This window comes from Borostomias antarcticus, assembly GCF_949987555.1.
Source record: "Borostomias antarcticus genome assembly, chromosome: 28".
NCBI classification, from domain to species: Eukaryota; Metazoa; Chordata; class Actinopteri; order Stomiiformes; family Stomiidae; genus Borostomias; species Borostomias antarcticus.
The window spans coordinates 2,289,512-2,306,152 of NC_140261.1; the positions used below are offsets into that span (position 1 = coordinate 2,289,512).

The 16,641-nt window shown below is 51.5% G+C and overlaps 1 protein-coding gene across 1 annotated transcript in view; it reads right to left on the minus strand.

The window, feature by feature from the left end:
• Nucleotides 1-16,280, minus strand: part of atrx (ATRX chromatin remodeler) — a 38,463-nt gene extending 22,183 nt beyond the window's left edge. The window contains exons 1-20 of the mRNA XM_084459560.1: nucleotides 16,146-16,280; nucleotides 12,476-12,546; nucleotides 11,902-11,948; nucleotides 11,038-11,243; nucleotides 10,652-10,761; nucleotides 10,402-10,469; nucleotides 8,805-9,534; nucleotides 7,130-8,612; nucleotides 6,418-6,487; nucleotides 6,100-6,236; nucleotides 5,585-5,779; nucleotides 5,352-5,490; nucleotides 4,937-5,036; nucleotides 4,050-4,226; nucleotides 3,541-3,682; nucleotides 3,260-3,369; nucleotides 2,300-2,446; nucleotides 1,325-1,502; nucleotides 820-957; nucleotides 1-118 (exon numbers count right to left, since the gene is read on the minus strand). The exon at nucleotides 1-118 is cut by the window's left edge and continues 58 nt beyond it. Coding sequence (XP_084315686.1) covers nucleotides 1-118; nucleotides 820-957; nucleotides 1,325-1,502; nucleotides 2,300-2,446; nucleotides 3,260-3,369; nucleotides 3,541-3,682; nucleotides 4,050-4,226; nucleotides 4,937-5,036; nucleotides 5,352-5,490; nucleotides 5,585-5,779; nucleotides 6,100-6,236; nucleotides 6,418-6,487; nucleotides 7,130-8,612; nucleotides 8,805-9,534; nucleotides 10,402-10,469; nucleotides 10,652-10,761; nucleotides 11,038-11,243; nucleotides 11,902-11,948; nucleotides 12,476-12,541 — 4,361 coding nt within the window. The 5' untranslated portion in view covers nucleotides 12,542-12,546; nucleotides 16,146-16,280. The remainder of the gene's footprint in view (nucleotides 119-819; nucleotides 958-1,324; nucleotides 1,503-2,299; nucleotides 2,447-3,259; nucleotides 3,370-3,540; nucleotides 3,683-4,049; nucleotides 4,227-4,936; nucleotides 5,037-5,351; nucleotides 5,491-5,584; nucleotides 5,780-6,099; nucleotides 6,237-6,417; nucleotides 6,488-7,129; nucleotides 8,613-8,804; nucleotides 9,535-10,401; nucleotides 10,470-10,651; nucleotides 10,762-11,037; nucleotides 11,244-11,901; nucleotides 11,949-12,475; nucleotides 12,547-16,145) is intronic.
• Between the last annotated feature and the right edge of the window lie 361 nt (nucleotides 16,281-16,641).

Sequence of the window (16,641 nt, forward strand, 5' to 3'; positions counted from 1 at the left end):
ACGTCCTGCTCGGTGGAGTCGGCGCACTGGCCGTTCTGGATGGGGTTGATGAAGCGGTTCCTGAACTCCTTGACCGAGCCCAGCAGGTTCTCCTTGATGAAGTTCACCATGCAGTGGTCTGGGCATGGGGAGGGGGAGGGGTCAGATGAACACCTAACCCTCAACATAGCCTTTCACCTCTGACCCTTCACCTTAACCCCAGCTCTAAACCCTAACTGACCCGAAAATTATCCCCAACTTGGGAGGAACCTCACAAGTCCCATTTTTTTAGTTTATAACTATTCTTGTGAGGACCGAATGTCTAGTAAAGCCCAAAGCCCACGCCCACGCACACACTCTCTCTCTCTCTCTCTCTCTCTTACACACACACTCTCTCTCTCTCTCTCTTACACACACACACACTCTCTCTCTCTCTCTCTCTCTCTTACACACACACACTCTCTCTCTCTCTCTCTGTTACACAGACACTCTCTCTCTCTCTCTTACACGCACACTATCTCTCTCTCTCTCTCTTACACACACACACTCTCTCTCTCTCTCTCTCTCTCTCTCTGTTACACACACACTCTCTCTCTCTCTCTTACACACACACACACACTCTCTCTCTCTCTCTCTTACACACACACACACACACACTCTCTCTCTCTGTTACACACACACTCTCTCTCTCTCTCTCTCTTACAGGCACACTATCTCTCTCTCTCTCTCTCTCTCTCTCACACACACACTCTGTCTCTCTCTCTCTCTTACACACACACACACACACACACACACTCTCTCTCTGTGTACACACACACTCTCTCTCTCTCTCTCTCTTACACTCGATGAGGTTGTTCTGCAGGGGCGTGCCGGTGAGCACCACTCTCCTGCGGGTGGTGATGGAGTTCATGGCTTTAGACACGGCAGACGCCTCGTTCTTCAGGATGTGGCCCTCATCACAGATCACAAAGTCTGGGCCTGCGGCGAGGAACACACACGCACACACACACACACACAGACACACACACACACACACACGCACGCACACACACGCATACACGCACGCACGGACACGCACAAACACATACACACGCACACACATGCGCACAGACAACCGTACGCACGCACACATGCAGACGTACACACAACCACACACAAAACACAGAGAAAGGGTGAGACGTGCAAAAATAGACACATAGGTGTGTGTGTGTGTGTGTGTGTCTCCCCTTTGTCATCAGGGGAAGTGCGCCTGTTTCCTAGGGGAGTAGCCTACCTGGGTGTAGCAGGGTCTTCTAGAAGTGTGTGTGGTTGCGTGTGTGTGTGTGTGTGCGTATGAACAGCCTACCCGGGTCGACCAGGGTCTTGAGGAAGGTCTCCTTGAGCTTCTTGCTCTTGATGTTGCGTCCCTGCGTGAGGTTGCGGTACATCTCGTAGCCGATGATCATGACGCCGCCGTCCTCCTGCCAGCGCTGCAGACAGTAGGCACGCTCCTGGGGACGCTTCACCGTGGCCAGCTCCGTCACCTGGGACACACACACACACACACACTCGACAGTCTGTATTGGGAATGGTACTTACCAGACTTAACCACTCTACCAACTATCTGGTCTGGAGTAAAATGCTACCAAACATGAGAATACGGGCGGAGCCAGCGCCTACCTTTCAAACCCATAGGGGCGGAGCCAGCGCCTACCTTTCACACCCATAGGGGCGGAGCCAGCGCCTACCTTTCACACCCATAGGGGCAGAGCCAGTGCCTACCTTTCAAACCCATAGGGGCGGAGCCAGCGCCTACCTTTCACACCCATAGGGGCGGAGCCAGCGCCTACCTTTCACACCCATGGGGGCAGAGCCAGTGCCTACCTTTCACACCCATGGGGGTGGAGCCAGCGCCTACCTTTCACACCCATAGGGGCGGAGCCACTGGTACCAGGGGCACACCTGGTACCAGGACCTTCACATGGGCACACCTGGTACCAGGACCCACCAGACGCCACTGGTTGGTAGTAGAAACAGAGAAGCCTACCCACCCCACCCCTCCCCTCCGTTCGTTACAGTAGCCTACGGTTACATGACGGTTTCACTTCACTCGGTGTTGTCATTACCGTCTATGGTTGTCAAGGCTATGCATCAGCAATGAGGTTATAACCCAACCCGCCTCCCCACGGAGATCTGTGAGAGCGGGAGGAGCATCAGACTGAAGGTCTCAACCCAGGGCAGCGAGCTCACAGCTGTGTCTGGAGGGTGTGAGCAGCCTTCCTGGGTGTACCGGGGTCTTGTGTGTGTGTGTGTGTGTGTGTGTGTGTGTGTGTCAGCGTACCTCCAAACTCTCCTCGTCCGTCATGCCCTCCTGCCACTTCTCGAACTCGTTGAGCCAGTTGAGCACGGTGTTGAGGGGGGCGACCACCAGCGCAGTGCTGTAGTCCAGCTTGTCGCACAGCAGCATGGTGTGGAGGAACGCCACCACCTGGAGGCCGCGGGAGGAAGTGCGCGTCAGAGCGGAGCACAGAGGCTTGGAAGGACGTTGTGTTGCAACGCTGAGGCTAGGAGGTCTGATTTAGCTCTGCGAGATTACTGGTTATGAACTGAGGTTAGAATTCAGAGAGAGAGAGAGAGAGATGGAGAGAAAGGGGGAGAGGGAGGAGACAGAGAGGGAGATGGAGAGAAAGGGGGAGAGCGAGAGAGAAAGAGAGTGGGAGAGAGGAGAGAAAGGGAGAGAGAGAGAGAAGGAGAGAGAGTGAGACAGAGAGGGAGATGGAGGGGGAGAGAGAGAAAGAGGGGGGGTAGAGGGAGAGAGAGAAGAGAGAAAGGGAGAGAGAGAGTGGGAGAGAGAGAAGAGAAAGGGAGAGAGAGAAAGAGAAAGGGAGAGAGAGGGAGAGTGGAGAGAGAGAGAAAGAGAGGGAGATGGAAATCGGGGGAGAGAGAGAGAGAGAGAGAGGGAGGGGGAGAGAGAGAGAGAGAGAGGGAGGGAGAGTGAAGAGAGAGAGGGAGAGAGAGAGAGAGAGAGAGAGAGAGAGAGGGAGAGAGAGAGAGAGAGGTAGAGAGAGAGGTAGAGAGAGAGTGAAGAGAGAGAGGGAGAGAGAGAGAGAGGGAGGGAGGGAGAGTGAAGAGGGAGAGAGAGAGGGAGAGAGGGAGGGAGGGAGAGTGAAGAGAGAGAGAGAGAGAGAGAGAGAGAGACAGAGAGAGTGAAGAGAGAGAGAGACAGAGAGAGAGGGAGAGAGAGAGAGAGAGAGAGAGAGAGAGGGAGAGAGAGAGAGAGAGAGAAGGTGCTGGTCTCTACCTGCAGAGTCTTGCCCAGACCCATACAGTGGGCCAGGATGCAGCCTGAACCTGACGACTTCTTGGTCTTCTTGATTGACTCACAACAGCAGTCCCACATAAACTGCACTCCTGCAACACACACACGCACACACACACACACGCAACCGCACACACACGCACACACGCACGCGTTAGTTCACCTCAGACATTCCTTCACAGCCAAAGCTTTTCACACTGTGTGTGTGTGTGTGTGTGTGTGTGTGTGTGTGTGTGTGTGTGTGTGTGTGTGGGTGTTCTCACCGTCGACCTGGTGTGGTTTGAGCTTGGTGACCAGGTTCCTGTGCACCTGCACGGTGGGCTCTTTGGTCTCCTCGTCCTCGTCCAGGACCAGCTTGGTGGTGATGGGACAATCCATTAGAGACGTCTCCTTCACCACGATGGTCTGGGGGGGGGGGGGGGGGGGAGGAGAGACCAGTCAGCCAGCCAGGGACACCTCACCTCAGTCCTAGTCTCTGTCCAGACTCAAATATGACGCTGAAAGAACTGTCACGGGTGCCGGCCCCGGTGTGTTTACGGGTCTGGCGTGGAGCCGGCCCGGTGTGTTTACGGGTCTGGCGTGGAGCCGGCCCCGGTGTGTTTACGGGTCTGGCGTGGAGCCGGCCCCGGTGTGTTTACGGGTCTGGCGTGGAGCCGGCCCGGTGTGTTTACGGGTCTGGCGTGGAGCCGGCCCGGTGTGTTTACGGGTCTGGCGTGGAGCCGGCCCCGGTGTGTTTACGGGTCTGGCGTGGAGCCGGCCCGGGTGTGTTTACCTCTCGGAGCTTCTCCCGGAGCGTCTCCCTCTCGGAGATGCGTTGCCGGCGGTCCTCCTCCTCCTTCAGCGCGTCGCGCGTCTCCGTGCGCAGGCTGGATGCCTTCAGGATCTTGCGGATCTTCTTGCGGCCCTTCGGGGTCCCCTTGTCGTCGTCGTCGTCGTCCCCCGAGCCGCTCTGAACACACACACACACACGCACACACACACACACACACACGCACACACGCACACACGCACGCACGCACACACACACGCGCACACCCACGCGCACACACACACGCCCCCACGCCCCCACACACACACCCCCACGCGCGCACACACACACACACAAACGCATATACACACGCACACACACACAACCCCACACGCACGCACGCACTCACACACACACACACAACCACCCAAAGGCACAAACACGCGCACACACACAGACACACAGAACAACAGATTATCTTCAATCCCGGATCTCCAACCCTCAGGTCAAACAGCCAGTTACAGAACCAGGAGAGCAACTCCTAACTTCCAATCATGACCTCCATCTCATCGGCAGGGGTCAGATCCAGATGAAATGTGATTCTGATCGTTTTATCTTCCCTCTTACTTTCCCTGCTTTTATGTTCATATTGTCTATGTTTTATGTTCATCTTGTCTATGTTTTATGTTCATTTTGTCTATTTTCATGTTCAATTCGATAGCGCTAGCATTAGCGAGCCATGAACGCCAGAACGAGAGACGGCATGGAATCAGCTGAAAATGATCTCCACCAATCAACAGCATTATGGGTAAGTGGTAAACGAGGCCCTAGTTCAAAGCGTCCGGGCCATCGGTCAGCGTCCAGGCCAGCGTGTCAGCGTCCAGGCCAGTGTGCGGTCAGTGTGTGAGCACCTTCTCGTTGCTGGAGGACGAGGCCTGGACCTTGATCCGGCGGCGCTTCTTCTTCTGGTGGTAGCTCCTCTGTTTGTCGTCGCCCTTCTTCTTGGAGGACCTGGGTGACAGCAGAGGACATGGGTCTGAGGACATGGGTGACAGCAGAGGACATGGGTGACAGCAGAGGACATGGGTCTGAGGACATGGGTGACAGCAGAGGACATGGGTGACAGCAGAGGACATGGGTCTGAGGACATGGGTGACAGCAGAGGACATGGGTGACAGCAGAGGACATGAGGTCTCTGGGTCAGGTGCTCTCTGGGTCAGGTGCTCTCTGGGTCAGGTGCTCTCTGGGTCAGGTGCTCTCTGGGTCAGGTGCTCTCTGGGTCAGGTGCTCTCTGGGTCAGGTGCTGTCTTGTTCAGGTCTCCTCACCTGGTCTTACGGCGGTTGCCTTCCTCCTCTGATTCGCTGACCTCCTCGCTCACGGCAGACTCCTCGCTCGCGGCAGACTCCTCGCTGCTGGTCTCATCAGACTTCTCAAAGTCCGAGTCTGCTGAGTCATCGCTGTCCACTGGACGAGGGAGGGGGGGGGGGGGGGGCAGGAAGTCAGACGTTTCAATCCCATCAGGAGAAAGAAAGAAAGAAAAGAAAAGAAACACACACACCTTTCCGCCTGGCCTTCTTCTTGGTCTCCTTGCTCTTGTCCTTGGCGGCAGACTTCTCGTCCCCGGACTCCCCCTCGCTCAGGGAGAGCTTGTGCCGAAGCAGGGCGTGGCGTCGACCCTTCTTCACATCCACCTCAGAGCCAGAGTCAGCACCCTCCTCCTCCTCATCTTCATCATCCTCCTCCTCGTCATCCTCTGAATGGGGCAATACAAGCAATTCATGAGTAAAGAATACTCCCGCATGTGTATAGATCTACAACATCGCTGAGGGAAAGCAGGGTGGGCTGGTTTCAGTTGGGGGGGCATTACTATGGGACAAGAGAGGGACAGGGAATCACCTCAGTAATAGTTTACTATGGAACATGGAAAGAAAATCACCTCAGGAATAAATGTTTTTTGGGGGACATGTCAAAATCACCTCAGTAATAATAGTTTACTATGGAATATGAGGAGAAATCACCTCGGTAATACGTTTTGGGGGACATTACAATGGAAACCTTGCAAACGTATCTTACCATTCTCATCCTCGTCTTTAGCGTTCTTGGAGGACTTGTGTTTCCCCTCGTCCTCGGAACCCTGGTTGTCTGAGGAGCTCCCAGCGCCAGAGGAGTAGTTGGCCTTGATCTGGGCCAGGAGCATCTTCTTTGCAATCCTACAGACGAGCAAGGAGAGAATTCAGAATATTCAGTTAGCACCGTGTACTTTTGAACTTGTCACATTAGAACCAATGTCATCGACGCATACATTTCGCGTCGACGAATTTGCATAATCGATGACGTCGACGAATCGTCCCAGCCCTAGTGTAGGGCCGGAGTTATTAATATGGCACCTACCGGTTCTCAGGGTCGTCGTCATCATCGTCATCAGCCATCTGAACATCATGGTTACCCTCTCCTTCATCTCCTAAACACACAAACCACAAGTGTTAAGAGGTTTAAAGGGAAAAAACAGCACATCAGTGAGATTCACCATAACACCAGTGTAGGATGTGTCCATCAAACATTATAGGATGCGGCTAGGTTGGTTGAGCAGGTTTAAACTACATCAGAAACATTATAGGGCGTGGCTAAGTTAGCTGTGGCTATGTTAGCTGTGGCTAGGTTAGCTGTGGCTAGGTTAGCTGTGGCTAGGTTAGCTGTGTGGGTGTGGTTTCATTTTCCCATTCTACATTAGAAGCTGAGGATGTGGCTATGTTAGCTGAGCAAGTTTAAACTACATTAGATGTACAGACTGTTGTAGTATGAGCTACTATTGCAAACTTTTTTTTGCCCAAAAAAAACAAAAAAGAAACAGCTCCGAATACTGAATTAAGCTCCGAATACCAACCTACCAAGCAAATAGCGGAATACTCAAATTACTCAGGCTAGCGCTACCCGTCTGAGAATATTTCCTTGACGGGGGTTCCACAGCTGAAAGAGTGGATTTCAGAGATGTGTATGGTTCTACAGCTCAAAGCACACAGGAGCATCACACAGACAGAAGTCACAGCACAACAGAATTCTCTCTCTATACCCCGTCTTTGCACTTTTGACAGCCGTATCTAACCTGAGGACTGGTGGAAGGCATCTCCTCCTGCGGCCATGTTCTCCTCCAGGATGGGCTTGATCTTCTGCTCGTCCCCACTCTCCTCCCCGGACTCTCCTCCCTCCTCCTCCCTCTCCGCCTCATCCTCACCGGAGGACGAAGAGGCCTCCTGCGTCGACCCTCCTTTGGCTCCTCTCTTTGACTTGCGCCTCCTCTCGTACGACCTCTTGCGATCGCCGGCTTTTTCCTCTTCCTCCTTCTTGACCTCTTTCTGTTTTTTGCCTTCCTTCTTCACCCGGCTAGACCTCCTCTTCCCTGACGGCAGCTTGCTGAGGCTCTTCATCTCCTTCTCCAAATCAGAGTCATCCGAGGACTCCGACCCCTTCTCCTTCTCCTTCTTCTTCTTTGGCAACTTCTTAGCAGCTGTGGAGGACTTCTTGGTAGCCGTGGAGGTCTTCTTGCCTTCGTCGTCAGAGTCCGAGTCGGATGAGTTGGACTTGTGTTTACGTTTGGCTGTTTTCTTCTCCTCTTTCTTCTTGTCCTGTGAGGAACCCGTCTTGTTCCCCTTAAACAGGCGCTTCTTCGCACTCCTGCCTGCCCCCTCTTCCTCCGCCACTCCCTGGCCTTCGTCTGAGCTCCGCTCGTCTGCCGCCGTCTGGCGGAGGACCTCAGGGACTTCGTCCGAGTCTGAGTCTGCTGCTTTGAGCTCCGACGAGTCCTTGGCTCCCCTGGTTGACTTCTTCCCCTCCTCTCTCTTGATGCTCTTGTTCCTTTTGGAGCTTCTAGCCTTGCTGGGACGCCGCCCCTTCTCCTCCAGGTCACTGTCACTGTCATCCCTGGAGGCATCGGCCTCGGCCTTGCTGTCGGCAGCCTTTCTCAGGGGCGTGGTCTTCACTCTGGAGGAACGCCGGTTGTGGGAGGGTTTATCCTCCGGGGTATCCTCTCCATCCCTTTCTCCTACGCTGTCGCCCTCTTCCTCCTCCTCCTCCTCCACTTCTTCCTCCACCGTATACTTCTCCTTCTTCACCCCTCCATCCTTGTCCTGGCTCCTGCTCTTGGGCCTAGAGCCGCAAGTGGTCACCACTGGAACGGGTGTGAGTTTGACGATGAGGTTCTTCACTCTGGGAGGGGTCTTTTTCCTGTCGGGTGACTTCCTGGTGGACTTGTGGGTCTTGGAGGAGGACGGCGACGCTTCCTTCTGCTCGGCCTCTGTGCTCTCCTTCCCCTGAGACAGCATGGCGGAGTCGGAGAGACTCTCGACCATCTGGAACAGCTCGTCGGGGACGGAGGGAGGAACGGAGACAATGTCCTTATCCAGGGCCTCTTCCACTTCTTCAGATTTGACCTTTGTGATTTTGGCTTTGGTCTGGTCGGTCTGGGTCTTGGCCTTCTCTGGTGGCGGGGCACGGATTTCCTTCATCTCAGCCTGGTCTGACTCTCCCTCATCTTCCTGCTCCTCCTCCTCCGCCTTCTCCAACTCTTCCTCCCTATTGTCCTCCCCCACCTCCTCCGCCACCTCCTCCCTATTGTCCTCCTCCACCTCCTCCCTATTGTCCTCCTCCACCTCCTCCCCATTGTCCTCCTCCACCTCCTCTCTATTGTCCTCCTCCTCCACCTGTCTATTGTCCTCTACCTCCTCCTCTTGTCTATTGTCGGTTTCCTCTATGTTGTCCTCTACCCCCTCCTCCTGTCCATTGTCCTCTACCTCTTCCTCCATGTTGTCCTCCATCTCTACCTCCATGCTGTCATTCCCCTCATCTAAAGTAACGTCATGTCCATCAGCATGGTCAGATTTGGCCACTGCCTTCTCAGGGGTTTTCCTCTGGTGCACAACTTCGCCTCCATTCTGCATCTCCTGCTTCAGGAACTCCGGCTCCAGAGCTCTCTCCAAGGCCGAGTGGGCCTTCTTCAGGTCGGCCAGCACCGACTTGAAGGCCTTCAGGTGCCTGTGCCTGACGGCGCTGTCTCCCTGCTCCTCCGTGGCCTGCTGGATGAACTTAATGAATGTGCTGTTCAGTCCCGTGGTGGTTTCCACCAGACTCTTTGCTTTCTTCACCAGCTCTTTGGGAACCTGCAGCTTCTTGTAGGAGAAGGTCAGGGTCCCCGAGCCATCGGAGTGCTCCTTCCCGTTGACGACTGCCTTGTGCCCTTTGGCGTCTTTGTGCCGTTTCTTCCCACCCCCCACTGACTTCCTGTCCTTCTTTCCATCATTGCTCCACATCTGCTCCAGGCTCTCCATCACGCGATGGCAGTTGGAGGACAGGTCCCGCAGGGGCTCGCAGGCGCAGATGTAGCAGTGCCACTTCTTCTTGTCGTCCGTGATGACCGACAGCTCCTTCCTGCCCAGGTTGCGCAGGATGCACTTCTTGCAGAAGGCGTTGTTGCAGTAGTCACAGCAGATCAGGTTGCCCCCTTCAGCGCACCACCTGGGGAAGGGAGAATGGAGGTTACATATACATGCATCAACCTCCACTAACAATGTATGTCAATGGGGATTTTTCATTGAAAGGCTTCTTGGTCTTAGACCAGGATGCAGTGTTTCCCCTACGATTTTTTCTGGCCCAGCGGTAACCTCCAAGCTACATCTAGGACGGGCACGCAGGCATGCAAACTTTTGACATTTTTTTGACACTTTTGACCAACGTGACTGTTCACACCAGCTCACACCAGCGCCCAAGTTAACCAGTGTGACTGTTCACTACAGCGCCCATGTTAACCAGTGTGACTGTCTGGTGTGACCAGCCAGGCTCCTGGTCTTCTGGTGTGAACAGCTCCTACTCATGTGATAACTGACGCTTCACGGCGCTTCTCACATCCAGTCTGAACATGGCGTTAGGACTATTAACTGTTCAAATATTGAGAAAGTTAACAAAAAAGATATCATCAATAATCAACAACATATTTCATGACCAACCATACAGCTTTTATTTCCTAATCAGCAGCCTTGACTTTATTCCTGAGCTCTTATTACTTATTATGCATGTTTATGGTCCCTCACCCTTTGAAATCGCCTTTCTAATTTTTTAGAAGCGCAGAAATTGCAGATGCTGGTACTGGCCTACGAAATGACAACATTGCTTGAGAGGTCTGTCTGTCCTGCGCCTGGGCTGCCAGTTTTCCTTGATAGAAGGAGGGCCACTCGGACACAACAGCCCCCCCCTCCGTCTGCCAGCTCTGCAACCCACAATGCACCTCCCAACGGCAGGGGACGCCAAACCAGCCCTGAGAGTACCGGAGCTACACAGGACTGAACATAATATTTCCTAACACTGGTTAGTGTTCAGACATCCTACCTGCACTGCTCATCCATGCCGTCTGAATCTCTGTTGATGTCATCACTGGTGTAATACTTATAGCAAGACTAGAGGGAACAATAAGAAAGAGGTCACTAATGAAAATGCGATACAAGCATGCAACAACTGCAAACAGTAATGTGCCAGTGACATGCCACTGCCACACAAACCATATGTTCTTAGGCATGCATGTTTTCATACAGCCACCTCCCTGAGGGTGCCGGCAAGCCCGCACGTGAATCAGGCCTACCTTGCAGATGAGCACTTTGAGCATGGGGTGCTCGTAGACAGAGTTGCGCTGGAAGTGGTTGACTTGCTGACCGCAGGCAGAGCAGTTCACTATCTCCTGCAGGACCTCCTCTGTGAGGAGCAGAAAGGGATTCAAGTGCCGTGTCAACACCGTACTTCTGACCAACACCGACACCGTGTTTACTCAGGAGGTGGATGGCATCTCTCCTGGCTGTAGGACAGTTATCACCGATGCAATTCTCAGCTGCTGAATACATCAGCTATAAACACTGTCCAATTCAGACAGGTACAATCATTTTGACTTGCGCAAATTTGACTTAAGCAAACTTTTACTTCAGTAACTGTGATATCCCTGAATAACAAGCGGGTATCGTGCATATCGCTGACCTGTGCGTTTGCGTGACACTTCGACTCTGAGCTTGGCAGTTCCTCTGCCGCCCCTGGCCTCGTCCTTGCCGTCTTGTCCCGCCGGCTCCGGCCTGACCACCAGCTTCCCGTCGGCGCCATTGTCATAAGTGGGGTCTTCGTTCTCACTCTCGTCCGAAGTGCCTGATTCGTTACGTCCAGTGTGCTTGGTTACTGCAATGGGCTTCCTGTGAGGGCACACCAAGCACACACTGGTGGACAGAGCGCAGGTGTGTAGCCGACACAGTCTGTAGAGATGTATCGGGCCCATATTTGCATTTTGTACCATAACGAGATTATATTGTTTTACTTTTAAACAGTGAATAAAAGCGCCTGAAATATAAAATGTGCTAAGCAATAAACATGCCTGTCTAGAATGAAAGGCTCATGCACAGACGGTGGAATCAGATGCCTGTCTGTTATTCATTAATTATGGATATCTGAATCTTTGAGAAAAAAAAAAAAAAAAAGCTTCATATTGGACTTGCTGTTTTCCTAAATATCTGTACTATCGGCCTTGAAAAATGAATAGTGTGTGTACTGGATAACTCACTATGGAACACCCTCTAATAGTGTGTGAGCGTGATAACTCACTATGGGACAATCTCTAATAGTATGTGAGTGTGATAACTCACTATGGATGATCTCTAATAGTGTGTGAGTGTGATAACTCACTATGGATGACCTCTAATAGTGTGTGAGTGTGATAACTCACTATGGGACGACCTCTAATAGTGTGTGAGTGTGATAACTCACTATGGATGATCTCTAATAGTGTGTGAGTGTGATAACTCACTATGGACGATCTCTAATAGTGTGCGAGTGTGAGTGCGCTGGATAACTCACCTCCTGGAGCGGGAGGAGACTTTCATGGCCTCCTTAGAGCTACCAGGCTGAGATGAAAACACAACAAGGACAAAACATCATAACCGGGAGACACACGCACGGCAGTCATTTCAACACCGTCAGTTAGCATTTTAAATCTGTCCTTTCATGAGTCAAAGGGCCCTAATCTGTCTAAATGAGCTCAGAATTCTCCTCTGGTTATAAGAGAGAGGAGGACAGAGAAAGTCGAGAATCTGAAGGAATTAAGAGAAGGGAACATCATCAAAGAATGAACATGAACGAACAATTTGCAACTCACACCAGAGTTGAAAATGAATGTTCCCACACACTGGACGAGCTTTAATAAAGGTGGTTATTGTTCAAAGTCCTAAGCACTAGTACTGAAGCAGCATTTCAGTCTCTTCACCTTCAACAGGCATACTTTTTTAACACCGTCATGGTAATCATTGAGCATATGAGGGCATTTCCTGTGTGGCATCAGCAGGTTCGGAGCATCTTGCTTTACAGGAAGACAGTAAAGGGAATTAATAGGATTGTGTAGGTTGAGAAACAACTGAGTGCTAATCAGACTGACCTCCTCCATCATCTGGTCTGTGTCAGAAGAAATCACAACCTCTTTGTCAGCAGAAGCCTTACTCATTTTACCTGCAAACAAGACAAAACTGTATGTTAAAAACTACAACATTAGAACACAAAAGTCTTACTAGTTTTGATCAAAGATGTAATCCGGCAAACGAAAAACAAAACAAATCAAAGACCTAAACGTAGTGTTTCCATACAGACTGGATATCCCGCCACACTCATCTGAAAAAAGTACAATCTCGACACCGCCAATGTTATGCTCTGTAGGACACCTTGTCCCTTCAGCCTGTCCTCTCTCTACTGACAGACCTGTCCTCTCTACTGACAGACCTGTCCTCTCTCTACTGACAGACCTGTCCTCTCTCTACTGACAGACCTGTCCTCTCTCTCTACTGACAGACCTGTCCTCTCTACTGACAGAACTGTCCTCTCTCTACTGACAGAACTGTCCTCTCTCTACTGACAGACCTGTCCTCTCTCTCTCTACTGACAGACCTGTCCTCTCTCTACTCACAGACCTGTCCTCTCTCTACTACTGACAGACCTGTCCTCTCTCTACTACTGACAGACCTGTCCTCTCTCTACTACTGACAGACCTGTCCTCTCTCTACTGACAGACCTGTCCTCTCTCTACTGACAGACCTGTCCTCTCTACTGAGAGACCTGTCCTCTCTCTACTGACAGACCTGTCCTCTCTCTACTGACAGACCTGTCCTCTCTCTACTGACAGACCTGTCCTCTCTCTCTACTACTGACAGACCTGTCCTCTCTCTACTACTGACAGACCTGTCCTCTCTCCTACTGACAGACCTGTCCTCTCTCTACTGACAGACCTGTCCTCTCTCTACTGACAGACCTGTCCTCTCTCTACTGACAGACCTATCCTCTCTCTCTACTAACAGACCTGTCCTCTCTCTCTACTACCGACAGACCTGTCCTCTCTCTACTGACAGACCTGTCCTCTCTCTCTACTAACAGACCTGTCCTCTCTCTCTACTACCGACAGACCTGTCCTCTCTCTACTACTGACAGACCTGTCCTCTCTCTACTACTGACAGACCTGTCCTCTCTCTACTGACAGACCTGTCCTCTCTACTGACAGACCTGTCCTCTCTCTACTGACAGACCTGTCCTCTCTCTACTGACAGACCTGTCCTCTCTCTACTGACAGACCTGTCCTCTCTACTGACAGACCTGTCCTCTCTCCTACTGACAGACCTGTCCTCTCTCTACTACTGACAGACCTGTCCTCTCTCTACTGACAGACCTGTCCTCTCTCTACTACTGACAGACCTGTCCTCTCTCTACTACTGACAGACCTGTCCTCTCTCTCTACTGACAGACCTGTCCTCTCTCTCTACTACTGATAGACCTGTCCTCTCTCTCTACTACTGACACCCTTGTCAGCCCTGCTTGCTAGGTGCATAGTAAACACACATGTGCATCTACAACTCTGACCCAATCAATCCAACACTGTGCTCTCGCAGTCTCTGTCAACCCTGTGGTGTGGCTAGCTGGCTGAGGGTCACTCCCAGAGACACCTCTCACTGCCAGCCAGCAAACTGCTGCTGCGGACCGCCAACACAGACATCGATTACGAGGGCGTCCCACAAGTACCTATGTGGACGTACTCGAGAAAGATGCAGGAGTGGAAAGGACTGGTGAGCTAGCCAGATGTATGGAGGATCGAGATGACTGGAAGCGCTGATGGGGGCTGTACGTGGAGATGTACGTGAAAGCAGTACAGAAAACGTGGCAGCGCCCTCCCATGGACAAAGCTACCAAGTGGAATAATTAAATACAGCTATTTTAACACAGCTTTTTCACTAGGCTACATGACTTAAATCAACTAAATCTCACAGCACTTCTACAACCCGTCTACTACACTAGCTACTTGTCTCATTTGGCTTGGCAAGTTCGCTGTAAAAATGCATGCATTCTTTGAAGTTGTGAACCAACAAAGACAGACGAAGAGCCTACTTCGGTAGCTTTCAGATCTGTAACGTTAGATACTGGCTCAATCGCTAGCACGTATGCACAACTAACCTTATCTAGCTAGCCAGCTAGTTAAAACCAGTTCTACCTTTTATAAATGAGGTGTTTCACAATACATAATTAACAAAACATGCATCTAGCCGTCTATCCCTGTGTGTGTGTCCATAATAGACTGATACCCGTCTGTGTGGGGCCGGTTATGTGGACCAGGGTTAGGGTTAGGGTTAGTAGGGTAGGGTTAGAATGAAAGGGTTAGGGTTAGTAGGGTAGGGTTAGAATGAAAGGGTTAGGGTTAGGGTTAGAATGAAAGGGTTAGGGTTAGTAGGGTAGGGTTAGGGTTAGAATGAAAGGGTTAGGGTTAGTAGGGTAGGGTTAGGGTTAGAATGAAAGGGTTAGGGTTAGTAGGGTAGGGTTAGGGTTAGGGTTAGAATGAAAGGGTTAGGGTTAGGATTAGAATGAAAGGGTTAGGGTTAGTAGGGTAACAGTGGTAAGGTCCGTTGTTTGATGCTGACCTAGTTCTGAGTGTCAGTATGCTGCATTTGGTCTGGGATATCAAAAACGTCACAAGCTAGCTAGCCAAACTAATTATGTCCAGGCACGGTTAGTGTAGTGCACTCATTCAATCAAAAACGCTCAAAAAAGGACTGCTACCTCCCTACCTAGCATCCATCCATCCATCCATCCATCCCAGCATTGTTTGTGTTGTTGACATTGTACGTCATCGTTCATATGCGTTAGCTAGCCAGCCTTGTTAGCTAACCTTATCTTCAAAAAACACTGCTTAACATTAATGTGACCTCACCAACCGGCTTAAAAATATGTTCCCAAACATGCAGTCGAAAACAATCTCGTATCTCCTGGGTTGAACGAGCTAAGCTAGGCTAACAATCCCGTTACCAGCTTACCGGCACCTGATATTAGCTAATAACAGTTATCTAGCTAGCATCCCGTCTGAGAGTTAGCTTAGCTTAGCTTCCCCCCATCCAGCACGCAGGAGAGTTAGCTTAGCTTAGCTTCCCCCCATCCAGCACGCAGGAGAGTTAGCTTAGCTTAGCTTCCCCCCATCCAGCACGCAGGAGAGTTAGCTTAGCTTAGCTTTCCCCCATCCAGCACGAAGGAGAGTTAGCTTAGCTTAGCTTCCCCCCATCCAGCACGAAGGAGAGTTAGCTTAGCTTAGCTTCCCCCCATCCAGCACGAAGGAGAGTTAGCTTAGCTTAGCTTCCCCCCAGCCGGCTGCGGTCAGGGGAAGTCGTTGCCCTAGCAACCTTGCATGCATGCAGACAGCCCCCATGCATGCATGCAGCTGCAGCCTGGCCCTGACTAGCCCGGCCCCGGAGACGTGCCAGGCCAGCTAGCACGCCAGGCTAAAGCTAGCGATCTAGCATGCATTGGAACGGCTTCTGTGATGTTATGTATTCGTGCATTAGGACACATTTCAAAGTTAAGAGAATATAAATTAAGTGGGTTGTGATGAGCAGCTAGAGATATCCGCGTAGCTGCAGAGAATACGTTATAATGTAGGATGATGCTAGCAAGGCTAGCTAGGTTAGCTGTTATGTGCACCCGGCTACATAACCGGTACACGCTAGCTAGCTAGCCGGGTGCTAGCAAGGTATCAATGCAAAAGCCTTGACTTAAAAGCAAAAAACACTGGATACTGTTCATACCTGCTGTAATCTGTCGTCATCTCGTGTTTGATAAAGGTAGACTAGGTACGTCACTAGGTATATAACTGCCCTAGATGATCTATAAGACTGAATGATGGAGATTTAGAGAATATTGGATCCCGGTCAGTGGAGTCTAGAGACAAAGCAAGTGCGCCATCTTGCCGGATGGTAGGGGACGCGCTAAAATGGCGCATCTATCCAAAACCCGCTATGCAGTCCTATTGGCTGGTCGGGCACAATGGACATCACACAGGGGCACGCGCACGCGCACGCGCGCACACACACACACACACACACACACACACACACACAAACACACACACACACACACACACACAAACACACACACACACACACACACACAAACACACACAAACACACACACACACACACACACACACAGTAATTGAGATAAATAATCTAGAATATTATACATTATATGATCCAATAGAGAGCAGTGTTGTAAAGGACTACCCTACACACTCCCCCCACATGG